The 17472-nt window shown below is 39.0% G+C and overlaps 1 protein-coding gene and 1 pseudogene across 4 annotated transcripts in view; both read right to left on the bottom strand.

Annotated features, from left to right (window-relative positions):
- Positions 1 to 7623: 7623 nt before the first annotated feature.
- Positions 7624 to 7707, bottom strand: LOC123393271 (annotated as a pseudogene).
- Positions 7708 to 8334: 627 nt separating this feature from the next.
- SUCO (SUN domain containing ossification factor) overlaps positions 8335 to 17472 on the bottom strand; it is an 87463-nt gene continuing 78325 nt past the window's right edge. For 3 of the 4 annotated variants that reach the window (XM_013058401.2, XM_004756712.3, XM_013058402.2), the window contains 2 exons: positions 11429 to 11484; positions 8335 to 10374 (listed from right to left, as the gene is read on the bottom strand). In XM_013058401.2, the coding sequence (XP_012913855.1) occupies positions 9931 to 10374; positions 11429 to 11484 (500 nt within the window). In that variant the 3' untranslated portion in view covers positions 8335 to 9930. The remainder of the gene's footprint in view (positions 10375 to 11428; positions 11485 to 17472) is intronic. The other variant, XR_001180163.2, reaches the window with a different exon arrangement.

Raw genomic sequence — 17472 nt, 5'->3', positions numbered from 1 at the left:
AACTGAGGTATAATTGACGTATATAACATTCTATTAGCTTCAGGTATACGGCGTAATGATTTGACATTTGTATGCTTGCAATTGATCACAAAAAGTCAAATTAATGTCTGTCACCTTATATTGTTACAATAAATAAAAAATTTTTACAACTTTTCCATTAAGAAATTTGATACCTATAATTTTTTCAAAGGGTATTATTGACTTGTTCCCCACCGCCCCAAGAACTATTGCAAAACATAACCTTGAAATTTTTATGATAACTAGTTATCATTAAAAAAATTTTAAGTAACACTGAGAGGACAGATACTAAATGCAACATTCTGTCCCAAAAAGATATAGTTAATGCATTTTTGAGTCTTTGGTCTCGGGCTGCGACTGCAAAATAGGGACTTTACAGGGCAGGTCCGACAGCCTAAGAGCCGGAAAGTGGTTCTGTGAGTTCCTCAGAGGGCTCTTGGCATTCTCAGGTCCTGTCCCCGAAGTGTCCACCAGGAGGCATTACAGCGCGCTGGTTAAGAGCCCAGACACTGAAGTCCTGCAGTGAGACAGGCTTAAATCCCTGCTCTTCCTCTTACTACCTTTGTGACATCGCTGTGCCTCAGTTTCCTCATTTTAAAACTGGCACGATAGCAGTAGCTACTGGATCATTAAATAAGAGGCTATGTATACAGTGCTTGAGCATGGTTTTGGCACCTAGTAAGAGCAACTTCTATCAGATGGGACGCTTTGGGCGTGACACACGTATGTACCACAAAAACCCATTGAGAATGGCTTAAACACAAGGAGGATTTATTATCTCATTTACCAGGGAGTCCCAGGATAGGGTGGCTCCAGGACTGGTTGGTTCAGTGGCTTAGAGTGAGGTCACGAGCAACTTCTGTTCCACTCTACCCTCCTCGCCTTGTCAGACTTCCCTTGGACAGGCTGCCCTTGTGTGTGGTAAGTGTACATATACTGTTCAGACAAGTTGTCCGGAGGGAAAACATCCTTCTCTTACTACAACTTGATTTTTTTTAACAGCAAAGAAGACCCTCTCTTGGCAGGCTTTTCTTCATTTGCCACTGGCCAGAATTTCTATACCTAAACCAGTCACCGGTGAGGTGAATGGATTTACATGACTGACTTGCACTGACCAAGACTTATGTCTGTTCTAGGAACAAGGTCACCTCCCTCAGGAGTATGTGCCCCTGAAGTTGGGGGAAGAAGGAGCACAAAAGACTGGTGACTGAGTCCCACCCAGAATATTAAAAAGTTGAGAGACTGGTTTGCTAAGGACTCTGATGGTATGAGCAAAGAGTCTGCGACCTGTTGGGACTGAGCTGCATTCCCCGGGTTTACGGCTGAGGATGCATCTTTTCAGAGACAAAATATGGACCACACGTGGCAGTCATCTCCAGGGGTTGGACTGGTGGGACTCCTGTGGGACTGCAAAGAATTGTTAGAGTTCGGATGTGAGGAGAAATGAGCTAGGAGAGTAGGAGATGTTGGGCACAAGCTGGATGCTTGAAATTGGAATTAAAGATTTTGGACATTGGTAATGACAGAAACTAGGATTTAATTGGAAATAAGTGGTGGATATAAACTGGAGAGCAAGATCTTTGGAGAAAGAAGGCAAGGAACTGAGAAACTAGAAAAAAATAATGTAAGGTGGACATTGAAATCCTCAAGAATTGTGACAGAGGCAGCAGTACTGGAGTGACAGGGACCCCAGGAATGAAGATGAGAGAGGGCAAGAGAAAAGGGATGCATTTGCAACAAGGATAAATAGTGGATGGTATGGTTTGAGGGTATCAGATTCAGAAAGTGATTTTTAGAGCATGGAGATCCAGGGGACTAACCATCTATCTAGTCACTCTCTAGGCTGTGTGGTGTGAGGGGTGGAGAAAGTTGACCTCCTGGAAAGGATTTGAGGGAAGTAGTTTTGACTAGAACAAGGAAGTGAAAGGAAGGTTGAAACAAGTTAAAGATTTAAGGAATTTTATTGATGATTGATTTTGAATTCCAGAGGGCATGACAGAAGTGATGAGGAATTGGTGAGGAAATATGGAAGAATATTCCAGAAGGAAGACTGTGAAAGCCACATGAAGCTTCCGGCAGTGATAAAATTAACAGGAGTCAAGGGCATATGAAATTTGCCTTAATGGTTTTGAGGAAGAAAGTTGTGGCAAGGCTTTATACTGAAGGGTAGAATCCTGCAGAGTCTGGAGTGGCTTAGTGACCTTCATGATAAAAGCACTGAGGGTCTTACTCTGAGCACATTGAACTTAAGGCTCCCTGTTGACCTTGCTAATGGTGGTATCGACACTGAAGCTGGAGCTGATAGTCTTACACCAAGCTCCATTTACACATGAGCTCCGTTTGTGACCTGCTGGTCCAAGATGCTCAGACATGAGGGGTGAGATCTAACTCTAGACTTTAATGTCCAGACATTAATAGCTAACACTGAGCGGAGTATATGCTAGGTACATGATAGTTTTACATGTAATAGCACACTTGATCCTCAGAATGAGGATCTGAAGTAGGTCTTATTATACCTGTTTACAGGTGAGAAATCTGATGCTTAATCGAGATTTTGACTGATTGTGATTTGTCCAATGTCATCGTAAGAGACGGAGAGAAATATGAAACCAGGCAGTCTGATTTAAAAACACTTGCTCTTAAATTGTATGGTACACCACCTACCTGGGGAACTTATTAAACCATCCTGGGTTTAAAACTTGCTCTTTATCCCTTATTCATTTAAAAAACACAAATGCAGTATCTACCCAAAGAAAACAAAAATGCTAATTGGAAAAGACATATGTACCCCTCTATTAATCACATTATTTATACAAAGATATGCAAGCAACCTAAGAGTCCATCAATATAGACGGATTAAGAAGCTGTGACACACACACACACACGCACACACACACAGAATGTAATATTAGCCATAAAAAAAGAACGAGATCTTGCCATTTGCTGCAACATGGATGGGTACTTAGAGGTATTATACTGAAAGAAGTAAATCAAAGACTTATTTCTAAAAAACAAAACAAATATCTAAAAACCAAAATGAATAAGAGAAATCCATAAACAAAGACCCAATAAGAAAGAAAACAAACTGATTGTTCCAGAGGGGAAGGGAGTGAGGGACAGGCAAAATGGGTGAAAGGGAGCGGCAGGTACAGGCCTCCAGTTACGGAATAAGTCACCATGAAGAAAAGTACAGAACAGGGAATACAGTCCGTGGCAATGGTATCGCAATAGCTTGGATGGTGACAGACTCCATGTGTGGTGAACGTAGCCTAACATATAGGTTTGTCCAATCACTGTGCTGCATACCTGAAACTGATAAAACATTTTATGTCAACTCTACTTCAATAGAAAGGGGAAAAATAATAAAAATAACAAATGCTTGTTTGCTCAGACAGACTTATCGCTTTGCATATTGTAATGTAAGGCATTTGGGTGAATTTTAATATGTGCTTTATAAAAAAAAAATGCAACACAAAGTTGGTGGTCTAGGGTGAATGACCTTTTAATTGCAAGTGAAGAACTCTGTTGTAAACAAATATTCTAAAGATTAATTTTGAAAGTAATAAAGTGGAGTATGATGTAGAGGTCATGAATACATACTCCTAAGATAAATTTTTTAAATGTCTTCATGTTATATAAATGGATACTTGTGGGTTGGGATAAAATGTAATGACAATATTAACACATCACTAGAAAAACTGTCAGCGCTCACTTTGGTAGCCCATACACTAAAACTGGAATGATTCAGAGAAAACACACACGGGCCCTTGTACGAGGAAGGCAAGCAAAGCCATACAGCATATGCATTTAAAGAACCTAAATAGACAATACAACCAAATGAGCCTTGACTAGACATTGGACCAAAAAAAAAAAAAAAAAAGTACACGTGGGGACAACTGGAGAAATCTGACCATGGACTAACTGTCTATTAGACTATGGAGTTAACTTTTTTTTAAAAAAATCTTACTTATTTGACAGACAGAGATCACAAGCAGGCAGAGAGGCAGGCAGAGAGAGGGGGAAAGCAGGCTCCTCGCTGAGCAGAGAGCCGGATGCAGGCTCGATCCCAGGACCCTGGGATCATGAATTGAGCCGAACGCAGAGGCTTAACCCACTGAGCCACCCAGGTACCCATTCCCAGCTTTTTAGTTTGAAAAATTTCAGTTGAATATCTGTACAACCTTTACCCAGATTAAACATTAATATATTTTTTTCTTGTGTGTGTGTGTGTGTGTGTCTTTTTGCATACATCCATGCATAATACACACATTGTTTTAGGTGAACCATTTGAAAGTTAGTTGGGACATTAAGACCCTTTACCCCTAAATACTTAAGCATGTGTTTATTTCCTTTTTCAGTTTTTTAAATTTAAATTCAATTAGCCAACATCTAGTCTATCATCAGTTTTTGATGTAGTGTTCAATGACTCATTAGTTGTATAACACCCAGTGCTCATCAGATCACATGGCCTCCGTAATGCCCATCGCCCATTAACCCATCCCCCCAACGCCATCCCTTCTGTAACCCTCGGTTTGTTTCCTGGAGTCCAGAGGCTCTCATGGTTTGTCTCCCTCTCTGATTTCTTCCCATTCAGGTTTCCCTCCCACCCGCTATGGTCCTCTGTCCTATTCCTTATATTCCACATACGAGTAAAACCATACGATAATTGTCTTTCTCTACTTGACTTCTCAGCATAATCTCCTCCAGTCCCCTCCATGTCGATGCAAATGGTGGTATTCATCCTTTCTGATGGCTGAGTAATGTTCCATTGTGTATATGAACCACATCTTCTTTAACCATTCATCTGCTGAAGAACGTCTTGGCTCCTTCCACAGTTTGGCTATTTTGGACACTGCTGCTATGAATATTGGAGTACAAGTGCCCCTTCTTTTCACTACATCTGTATCTTTGAGATAAATACCCAGTAGTACAATTGCTGGGTTGTAGGGTAACTCTATTTTTAACTTCTTGAGGAACCTCTATACTGTTTTTCAGAGTGGCTGTACCAGCTTGCATTCCCCCCAACAGTTAAGAGGGTTACCCTTTCTCCACATCCTCTCCAACATTTGTTGATCTGTCTTGTTCACATTAGCCATTCTAACTGGTGTGAGGTGGTATCTCATTGTCGTTTTGATTTGTATTTCCCTGATGGCAAGTGATGTGGAGCATTTTTTCATGTGTCTGTTAGCCATTTGGATGGCTTCTTTGAAGAAGTGTTTGTTCATGTCTTCTGCTTATTTCTTGCCTGGATTATTTGTCTTGGGTGTTGAGTTTGATTAAGTTCTTTATAGATCTTGGATACTAGCCCTTTATCTGATGTCATTTGCAAATATCTTCTCTCATTCTGTCAGTTGTCTTTTGGTTTCGTCAAGTGCTTCCTTTGCTGGATGAATGCTTTTTTTTTTTTTTTTTAAGATTTTATTTATTTATTTGACAGACAGAAATCACAGGTAGGCAGAGAGGCAAGCAGAGAGAGGAGGAAGCAGGCTCCCTGCCGAGCAGAGAGCCCGATGCGGGGCTCGATCCCAGGACCCCGGGATCATGACCTGAGCCGGAGGCAGAGGCTTTAACCCACTGAGCCACCCAGGCACCCCTGGGTGAATGCTTTTTATCTTGATGAAGTCCCAATAGTCCATTTTTGCCCTTGTTTCCCTTGTCTTTGGAGACATGTCCTGCAAGAAATTGCTGTGGTCAGTCACAGAGGTTGCTGGCAGGGTTCACTTCTAGGATTTTGATGGATTCCTGTCTCACATTGAGTTCTTTCATCCATTTTCAGTCTATTTTTGTGTGTGGTGCAAGGAAATGGTCCAGTTTCATTCTTCTCTATGTAGCTGTACAGTTTTCCCAACACCATCTGTTGAAGACAAGGTCCATTTTCCATTGTATATTCTTTCCTGCTTTGTCAAAGATTAGTTGATCATAGAGTTGAGGGTCCATTCCTGGGTACTCTGTTCTGTTCCATTGATCTCTGTGTCTGATTTTGTGCCAGTACCATACTGTCTTGATGATTGCAGCTTTGTAATAGAGCTTGAAGTCTGATATTGTGATGGCATCAGCTTTGGTTTTCTTTTTCAACATTCCTCTGGCTAATAGGGGTCTTTTCTGGTTCCACATAAATTTTAGGATCGTTTTGTTCCAGCTCTATGAAAAATTTCAATGGTATTTCGGTAGGGATGGCATAGAATGTGTAGATTGCTCTGGGCAGCATAGACATTTTCACAATGTTTATTCTTTCAATCCACAAGCATGGGATGTTTTTCTGTCTCTTTGTGTCTTCCTCAATTTCTTTCATGAGTGTCTGTAGCTTCTAGAGTAGTGATACGTTACCTCTTTGGTTAGGTTTATTCCTAGGTATCTTATGGTTTTGGATGCAGTTGTAAATGGGATCAATTCCTTAATTTCTCTTTCTTCAGTCATACTGTTAGTGTATCGAATGCAACTGTTTCTGTGCTTTCATTTTTGTATTCTGCCATGTTCCTGAACTGCTATATGAGTTTTTGCTTTGGGGCTGGAATTTTTTGGATTATCCACATAAAGTATCATGTCATCTGGGAAGAGCAAGAGTTTGACAATTTGGATGCCTTTTCTTTCTTTTTGTTGTCTGACTGCTAAGGTTAGGACTCTAGTGCTATGTTGAACAGTAGCGGTGAGAGTGGGCATCGCTGTCATGTTCCTGACTTTAAGGGAAAAGCTCTCATTTCTTTCCCAATGAGAATGATACTCGCTGTGAGATTTCATAGATGGCTTTTATGATACTGGAAGTATGTTCCCTCTATCCTTATACTTTGAAGGGTTTTAATAAAAAAAGGATGCTATATTTTATCAAAAGCTTTTTGAACATCAACTGAGAGGATCATATGGTTCTTATCTTTTATTAATGTGCTCCATCTCATTGATTGATTTGCCAATGCTGAACTACCCTTGCATCCAAGGAATAAATCCCACCTGGTCTGGTCGTGGAAGCATGTGTTTTCTAAGAATAAGGTCATTGACTTACGTAGTCACAATACTAGTTAGTATCACACCTAAAAAAGTTAGTAATTCTAGGAGTGCCTGGGTGGCTCAGTCAGTTAAGCGTCTGTCTTCGGCTTAGTTCATGATCCCAGAATCCTGGGATAGACCCCCACATTGGGCTCTCTGCTCAGCAGGAAGCCTGCTTCTCCCTCTGCCTGCCACTCTCCCTGCTGTGATTTCTCTCTTTCTCTGTCAAATAAAATCTTTAAAAAAGTTAACTCCAGGGGTGCCTGGGTGGCTCCGTGGGTTAAGCCTCTGCCTCTGGCTCAGGTCATGATCCAAGTATCCTCCGATCGAGCTCTCTGCTCAGCGGGGAGCCTGCTTCCCCCTCTCTCTGCTTGCCTCTCTGCCTACTTGTGGTCTCTGTCAAATAAATAAATAAAATCTTTAAAAAAAAAAAAAACCTGCTTTACTTGGCATCTTTGCGATGATCCCCCCAGTTTCCTTTAATTTTATGCTGTCTAATGCTTAACGTTAGAAAAAATAAAATGAAGCTAACTATCAAGCAACACTGAAAGCCTATCTCGTGTACATAGCTTTGCTTCTTACCGGGCACAAGTCTACAACTGGCAAGACCTTTTTTTCTCCTCATATAATCTCAGAAAAGTTTTCAATTAGCAATAATCGCGCCTCGGATAAACCTCATTGGCTACGATACTGCCACTGCGCAAAGCTTCCTCATATAATCTCAGAGAGGAAAAATAAACCCCAAAGTGTAAAATGTCATGCTCTGGTTAGTTGCGTGAAAGTTGAAAAGTAAATTATCAAGTATTACACTCTATTTAGATATGGAAAAACTTAGAAATTAGTCCTCAAGATGGCACCTGCTAAGAGGAAAACACATAGGGTGCCTGGGTGGCTCAGTGGGTTAAGCCGCTGCCTTCGGCTCAGGTCATGATCTCAGGGTCCTGGGATCGAGTCCCGCATGGGGCTCTCTGCGCAGCGGGGAGCCTGCTTCCTCCTCTCTCTCTCTCTGCCTGCCTGTCCAACTACTTGTGATTTCTCTCTGTCAAATAAATAAATAAAATCTTTAAAAAAAAAAAAAAAAAGAGGAAAACACATACATGTGTTCTACTAAATAAAGATCAAAACTCTAATGTTAGTGTTTGAAATCGTGAAATTATGATTGTACATGGAAGAAAATGTTTATTTTAAGCTCAGTCAGTTTAGAGCTGGCTGACATGTGATCAATCATGTAAGGAGATGTTGCTGTGTTTAGTTTCCAAAGTGGCAGAAACTTCAGTCTATGTTCTGAGCAATGTATTTCTAAGTTTCTCCACCAAAGAACAGAAGAGCCCGTAATTAATAAAGACAAGTGTTCGGATTTATTTGGAAATTCACAGTTTCTAATGGCACTCCAGCTCCGCAGTTACAAACTGACAGCCACCTTTCCACAACTCTGGGCGCCACATGCACATCGTGGAGCTTCCCGCTCTCCCTCCAAGCTCACCTGGACCTCTTCTCAACAAGCTTCTATACAATCAGGCCCTCCTGCTCTGAATGGCTAATTGTACAGACTGGAAAAAAAATTTAAATCATCTAAAACGTACTGTTAACCTAAAAGCAGCAACTTAAACAAACAAAAAAGGCTTTAAATATGTCACATTACAAACAATACCCCACCCGAGAGGTATTAGACAAGTTTAAAAACAGTTATTACTAAAAGTGCTCAATAAGTTATAACTTAAATCTTACAACACGAAATGGTCAATTCTCTCCCTTTCAAGAAGAAACTTCCCACTTTCACTCATTACTGTACAAACACACACTAAGAAATCATTTTATTCAAACACAGTCGCTGCCAATTATTTTTTAAAGGAAACAAAAGACAAGGTGGAGACAGACACACTGACATCACAGGTATGCCTCTGCACATCTGTAGCCAATACAAAGCAAACATCAGGACTAACGATCCCTTTAGACTTGACCAATTAGACAAGGCTTGACAAAGTCACTCGCTGGATCCGTGCACAGGTACATAGGCAGTGATTTTACCACGAGACCTGGACTCATTCGACGAAGCTCCAAAAGTTCTATTTGTAGAAACAGGAAAGAACTACCTGAAAGTCCAGAGGATTAGTGCTTATTGTGAATGTTTAAGATGTAATGTAGCTAACGAAAACCCTTACAAGTGGTTAAATGTGCTTAAAAGGTGAATTCATAAAAAATCTATTCGCAAATACCAGTCATTTATAAGAAAAAATCTTGTAGGCTTTTTTCTCATTGAGTTAGTAACTAGAGAAAAACGAGTGTGAGTAAGTTGAATGAAAATATCCGTATCTCTGCTTACCTAAAAGAACAGAAGAGAATTCCAGCAAGTTTCTGTTTCAAGTGAGTTTGCTACAAGAAGTCTATCTGGCAAGTCTGCGGGACCTTTACACTGTCTGACCCACATTACGGAACTTCAGGTGCAGATCACCTTAAAGCCTTGTAGTGTTTGCAGCTTCAAAAAACTAACAAAGTTATAAAAGAAATCAAATGACAGAAAAAGTTCTTCCTCCTCTTCCAGTGGCATTATAAATAGACAAAAGGCACATAAATATGGGAAGGTGCAAGAAATAGGAACAAAGCTAAAGGAAGAGGTTTAGGCTTTCATTCCTATCCCACCCAAAGGAACTGGGCTTCCAAATTACGTTTGTCCCAGTAATTAATCTGTGAAAAAACATCTTTATAAAATGTCTACCATTGTCCTTGTAGGAAGTGATCAGCCTTGTAAAACTGCAGCTCATTAACCAAGATTGACACAATCCCACCTACTTCTTTAAAAAGGCAGAAACCATAATTTCTGAATACTTTTCCCATTAGTATTTTCTCCCTCCCCCAAACCCTTCGAATACCACAGACTGTTCTTCAAAGAACAACAACAAAAAGTCTCCAGTATGAAAAGTTCTGTTCATTTTAGATGTGTCCCGAGACCGCTGTGACACCAAATGTTCCCACGGTGATCTCTTTGTTTCCTTTGATTATGTCATGCAGGCTCGGTAATGATCCTGACTTAGTCTGTATTAGAGTTTTTATCAATTTTCCTTGGTCTTGGACTTTAGATCGCCTTCGTTTTAAAGCCCTCTTCTCAGTTTTTGTCTTCTGGGACTGTCCGTTGCACAGACTTGTGCAAGCTGAAATGCCACAGAAGTAAGACTCCTCTGACTGTGATGAGGTTTCGGAGCTTCCTTCAGACGGAGGACCCTTGTACGAAGAGTGATAAACTTCTCCCATATTAGAGAAGTCTCTCTGGTTCACAAAGGGCTTCCTTCCTTTTAGGTCTCCATTGGCTATAGGGTGCAATGGATCTGCTGGTTTTATGGTTTCAATTTTTTCAGTTTTATACTTGCAGCGTTTCTTCTGCAACACAAATTTTAAAACAAGGCAGTAATGAGACCTCCAAGAGTTACCTCATCAAACCACCTAGAGGGCTGAGCTAATGCAGGAAACTGCCAACTCCCGGTGAAAAGTAAACAGTATTACGTTCAAACATACTGTTATGTTCTGGATAGATATTAACCATTATCTTCCCATTTTGTAAATGCTGCTCAATCACAACTCCTTACTTAGCTTAGCTGCCACCTCTGAAAATAGATTTAGGGGGTGATAACTGACATCTGAGTACTTACTAAGCATCAGGTAGAATCCTAGCTGCTTTCATGTGTATCCTACTTACTAAGAAGTGAGTATTTATCCCTGGTTACTAAATGAGAAAACCAAGGTCCAGAGGTTTGGTTCCACACCCAAGTTACAACACAGTAAGTGGCCAGGTTGGGACTGAACCCTGGGCTATTTGGCTCTAGAAGTCCAAGTTCTTTCACCTAGAGATCATTACCTCTAATCAAACTGAGTACAACTTATTTTGAGAGGCAAAACAGAAAACGCAGACTTTATAACCAAAAAGCCCAAGTATATTTTGAGTTTTACCACTGACTTAATGGATCATTCAAAGACAACATAAACCCTCTGAATTTTGGTTTTCTCATTTCAACTCGGGGATACTACCATCTCCAGGCTGCTGTGAGGAATGCAGGAATGGCACACGCACACACTGTGCCTAACACGCACTGATAATAAACAAGGACTACTACCCAGGCATCAGCAAATCTTCTCTATAAAGGGCCAGGCAGTAAGTATTTTAGGCTTTACAGGTCACATACTGTATCTCTTGTATATTCTTTTTTATTTTACAACCCTTTAAGATGGCTCCAGGCTCATACAGAATAGGCCACAGGCCAGATATAGCCTGGAAGTTGTAGTTTGCTGACCTCTGTAACATTGACTTGTATCAGTATTATGATTGGACATATACAGTAAATTTAAGGACCACTTAGAGATACCAAACCTTTCTACCCAGTTCTTTATCTACTATGTCATAACATACCACTATACTTAAAAAGAATCAAAATATTACCTTTTTTTCTGGAGAGAACTTGAGGGGTTCTACGATGTACAAATCATTTGGTTCTACTGTAAGAGGAAATAAAAAGCAGATATGTAGTATATTATGCTAAGATAAACACTAAAAATATTATATATTGTCCCTTAGTGATTATTTTCCTAACCAATGAGTTTATAATTATACATTAAGCATATATTTATGTATTTTAAATTAGTGAAAAGTGACAAGATGGGAGATGGTACCATTTTTATCTGAGGTTTTACCAGTCTCCTTCAAATAATTTCCTTAAGCTTCTAACGGACAGCTAGCCATCAGTCAACACAGTAAGGACCCCTCTCAGGGCCCAGCCCTATCCTTTACCTAGTAAGAAGGTAACATCACCAGGTTAAGCTAGTAACAAACCCATACATCATCTGAGTATTTCCCTAAAACACTAAGCTACACTGTGTCACGAATGTGGGTTAATTATGTACAACAAGCAGTGACCAGGTACAAAAGCCAGCTAAAGGAACATCCACATTAAAAAAGAAATTTAAGAAGTTTTTTCTAGATGTATTTTACTGTGATTGAAACTCTGAATGCCAAAATCTAAAAATAGCTTTAACATGCAATATAAATGACAAAGCAATAATGAATAAACACTTCTGGCAAGGTGAGTAAATTAGAAATATTCGCTTTAGGTTTCTAAGATTTCATTCCTTTAAGCACATTAAAGACAGCTGCATACCACTTCCACACTGACAAGATAAATGTCTTGTCAAGAAAGACATCTGACTGACAAGATAAACGGAATTTCAGTCCTACTGAGCCCATTAAAAATAAACAATACGTGGTCTGACAGAGCCAGAAATTTTTAAGCTATAAAATTCACTCTAAAACTTCATATACTGCAAATTTACTAATAACATGATTCAACCAATTATAATTTTTTACATTATGTCCTAGAAATCTGTTGAGAAAGTCATCAAGTATATCAAAATATCTAAACATTCTTCTAAACAGCCATTTCTATCAGTTACTAATCTCACTCAAATTGATCTTAAAAAAAATGGCACTTTTAGAAATGGTTGTTAACTGTTACTCAGACCACCCTCTCTACGAAAGCAACTAAATATGGGTTTAACAAGTCAGGAAATAATAGATGTTGGCAAGGATGTGGAGAAAAGGGAACTTCTTACATCACTGGTGGGAATGCAAACTGGTGCAGCCACTCTGGAAAACAGCACGGAGGTTCCTCAAAAACTTGAAAATAGAGCTACCCTACAACCCAGCAATCACACTGGGTATTTACCCTAAAGATACAAATGTAGTGATCCAAAGGGGCACGTGCACCCGAATTTTTATATCAGTAATGTCCACAATAGCCAAACTATGGAAAGAGCCCAGATGTCCACCAACGGATGAATGCACAAAGAATGTGTGTGTGTGTGTGTGTGTGTGTACACACAACGGATTACTCAGCCATCAAAAAATGAAATCTTGGGGCACCTGGGTGGCTCAGTGGGTTAAAGCCTCTGCCTTGAGCTCGGGTCATGGTCCCGGGGTTCTGGGATCGAGCCCCATATTGGGCTTTCTGCTTAGCAGGGAGCCTGCTTCCTCCTCTCTCTCTCTCTCTCTCTCTCTTTCTCTGCCTAGTTATGATCTCTGTCTGTCAAATAAGTAAATAAAGTCTTTTAAAAAAGAAATCTTGCCATTTGCAACCATGTGGATGAAACTATAGGGTAATTTAATTTACACTAAGCGAAATAAGTCAATCAGAGAAAGTCTATTGTATGATCTCACTCATATGCAGAATTTAAGAAACAAAACAGAGATGCATAGGGAAGGGGGGTAAAAATAAGACAAGAAGAAACCAGAGAGGGAGACAAACCCTAAGAGACTCAATCATAGGAAACAAACTGAGGGTTGCTGGAAGGGGTGGGGGGGGCAATGGTATAACTGGGATGATGGGACTTTAAGGATGGCACGTGACGTAACAAGCAATGGGTATTCTATAAGACCGGGGAATCACCTCTACCTCTGAACTCTACCTCTGAAACTAATAATACACTATATGTTAATTAACTGAATTAAAATTTTTTTTAAAAATCACTAAAAGCACTGAAGAGTAGCCAAGATTAAGTAGGCAATCTCTAGACCAAATCTGAAATAAAAGTAGGACGCCAGATAGCGAAGTGGAACACAAAAGTCATTCTTGTCCTGACAGCATTTGCCAATGCAGGAGTATGTGAATTTTAGCTCTGATGGTATGAGGAGAATGAGTCAGAAATAAAATCTCCAGACCCACCCACAGTAGTAGTCTAGTAAGACACCCTCACTCATCCCCCTGTAAGCTAGGACTCTAAGGACTATCCTCAGAGTAAGAATTAACCCAGGCAGTGCAGGGACTGACAGTCCGAATTTCCAGATCTGGCGGTCCATCTCACCTCATGCCACTAACATAAAATATTCTTGAATACAAAGCAAACACAAATTTTCTCTGGCAGAAGGACCTACCTTCTAGCTCTCTAATTATCCCGACAAATTATTTTTCAAAGAGAAGGACCAACACACAAAGGTAACCAAGCCCAGAAAGACCAGAGGCATCTTGAGCAAGAGCCTACGGACAAAATTAATGAACAGATTCACAAAGACTTAAGATACTAGAATTATCACAAAGATAAGATTATAAAGACAGGTATACTTACTATGTCTAAATAAAAAAACCAGCTTGAAAGTATCTGCAGGAAAAATAAAACAAACAAACAAAAGGGACCTAGATGTTTAAAAAAATACTGAAGCAACTCCTAGAAATGGAAAATGTAATAAATGACATTAAAGACTCGATGAAAGAATTTAATAGCAGACTACAGATAGCTAAGAATGTGTGGTCTGGAAAACAGTTCAGAAGAAATCACCCAAATCTAACACAGAAAGGCAAAAAGAATGGAAATAAGTAGAGTTTAGGGAGCTAAAGTGAAAAGGATGGGAACATCCTGAATTAAATGTGGATTCTAAAAGAGAACGAGGTAGAGGGAATGTTTCAGGGGAAAAATAATGGTTGTTAAGAATTTTCCAATCTTGACAAAAGATACCAACTGAGAGATTCAAAGAACCCAACAAATTTAAACAGGAATAAAGAAAAAAAGATCATGTTTCAGTATGAAGGGAAGCAACGGCAAATGGAAATTCTCCGAAAGCAGACCCGAAGAATTAAGAATCGGTGTACATGTGCATAAATGTAAATGAACGTGAAGTGTGAAAAATAATCACAGTATTCCTTGTTGAATTACAACTAAGAAAAAAATAGAATTTAAATACACAAAAGAGTAGCATGTAAGCCAAGTTGGAGATAAAAGATCTTGGTACTGTCCAAGAAGAGGAAAAAGTACTCATTAACTACAGATTTGGACAAGTATTTGTAAATTCTAAAGTATGAGAAAATGTCAAAAATAATGCACAACTTCTAATAACAGAAAAAGAATCTCTTCTCCGCTCTAACAAAAAAATCTCTTTGGAAAATGGAGGAAAAATAAAATGTTAATAGATAAAAGTGAGTATCTTTACACTAATAAATTTTAACACTTAGTTGACATAGAAAAAGTCATGGAAATTTTTAATTTAAAGTGGCAAAAAAATCAAGTTCCTATAACAAAAACTCCTCTTATAAGGACAATTCTGGACCTACGTGAATAAAAATTCAAAAAAGAAATAATTATAATCTTTAACTCTTCCCGAGAACTAAAAATAAGAGAGCACTGCCCATCTGATTTTATACACCTTACACACCAAAACCCAACAGTGTGAGAAATAAAAAACTACATGCCAGCCTTATTCATGAATAGGTAGCAAAATCCCTAGAGTATCAAAAAGAATTATGTGAAAATAATAATATGAACACAACACACACATAAGTATCATGACCAACTTGTATTTATTATGTAATAAAAATGTGACTCAAGAAAACTGATTAGTATACTTCATTTTTTTTTTTAAAGATTTTATTTATTTATTTGACAGGCAGAGATTACAAGTAGGCAGAGAGGCAGGCAGAGAGAGAGAGAGAGAGGAGGAAGCAGGATCCCCACTGAGCAGAGAACCCGACGTGGGGCTCGATCCCAGGACCCTGGGATCATGACCTGAGCCGAAGGCAGAGGCTTTAACCTACTGAGCCACCCAGGCGCCCCAGTATACTTCATTTTAATAACAGATCTGAAATGATCATCTTAAAAGAAGCTAAAAAAGTATTTGGAAAGATAAAACGATTCACGGGGGAAAGGAATAATTAGCAAACTGAGAGGAACTTCCTTAGATAATGGGTATCTACTGAACATCTATGACAAATATAATACTTAAGACTAAGAGTTTTCCTTTAAGAATGGGAACAAGACAAAGGTCCCTATCAGGTACTTCTATTCAACACTGCTAAAATGCTAGCCACAACAGCTAGGGAAACAAAGGAAATAAAATCTGTTAAGGATTGGAAAGGAAGAAACAAAGTTGTCTTTAGTCTCAAAAAGGGTGTCTGTATTCATGGAAGCTGCCATTCTGTCCTAACAACAAGTAAAAAGCTAAACAAACTAAAAAATCAACTCTTTGTGTATCTTCGGAAAAGTGAGGTCACACAACAAGTGACTGTCTCAAAACTCAGAGACAGGCAGATACACAGAAACCTCTGTGGGAATCAGTGCCCATGTAGGAAAACTTGAACTACATTAATTGATATATTGATGGATGCTCAGTGTGGGTCAATCCTTAAGTTAGAAAATCCAAGGAGGATACCCGTCAGAGTGGAGCGTCGACACTTCTGTGAGTTTTACCTCCAGAAGCTCATTGAAATATTCCAGAGTATTCTGTTCTTAACAAGGACTGACTTTAGGAGAACTATTTTAGTAGAGCTGAACCTGCTGGTGTTTTATCAGAGCCTGACCTGTCTAAGGGAAAGGGGAAACCCGAGAAGCACTAACGAAGTGAACAGTCCAGGGAAAAGACCCACCAAAAGATTTAGACCTAATAACAGGAGTCCAGAACGTTTCTTCTACCACCACATTGTGAAAGGTCTGTTTACCACAGTTCCTTTTACCAAGTACACCATCTCCCACCTTTCAAAAAGAATAAAGAATTACAAGGCGTTTCTTAAGAAAGCAAAGAACATAGTTCAAAGAGACTAAACAAGCATGAGAACCAGAGTTAGATGACAAGAATGGTGGACTTATCAGACCAGGAATTTTTTTTTTTTAAATTATGATTAATATGCTAAGGGCTTTAATGTAAAAAAGCAGACAACATGCAAGAATAGATGGATAATGTAGGCAGAAAAGTTCTAATGAAGGATAAAAAAGAAACACTAGAGCAAACACAGTAACAAAAATGAAGAATGCCTTTGAGGAGTTCACTGGTAGACTATACACAGTTGAGCAAGAAACACTGAGCTTTATGACATGACAATGGAACTTCTAAAATTAAAGAGAAAAGGGAAAAAAGAAAAAACCACAGAACAGAATATCCAAAAAAGTGCAGGTCAACTGTAAAATGTATAATACATGAGTAATGAGAATACCAGAGGGAAAGAACGAGAGAAAGGAACAAAAGAAATATTTCAAGTAATAATGAATGAGAATTTCCCCCAAATTAATGTCAGACACCAAACCATAGATCTAGGAAGCTCAGACAACACAAAACAGGATAAATGCTGAAAATACTACACCTAGGCATATCATATACGAATTCCAAAAAGTTCAAAGATACAGAGAAACTCTGAAAAAGAAGAAAATTACTTACCTAAAGAAAAACAAAGACAAGTTATATCTGACTTCTCAGAAATCATGCAATAAGAGGGTGGAGTAAAATAATTAAAGTATTGAGAGAAAAAACACACTATACCCTACAAAAATTATCTATCTCCTACAAAAATTATCCTTCTTGGATAAGCAAAAAATTGAGGGAAATTGTGCCAGGAAACCTTGCAAGAAATATCAAAAAGTGTTTTTTTTGAAAACTGGAAAATGACACAGGTCAGAAACTCAGATCTACATAAAGAAAAGGAATGTGTGTGTGTGTGCGTGTGTGTGTACACA

This window comes from Mustela putorius, unplaced genomic scaffold (assembly GCF_011764305.1).
Source record: "Mustela putorius furo isolate JIRA1106 unplaced genomic scaffold, ASM1176430v1.1 tig00000785_pilon_pilon_pilon, whole genome shotgun sequence".
NCBI lineage: Eukaryota > Metazoa > Chordata > Mammalia > Carnivora > Mustelidae > Mustela > Mustela putorius.
The sequence above is the reverse complement of the archived record's forward strand: the minus strand, read 5'-3'. Positions and strand labels throughout refer to the sequence as shown.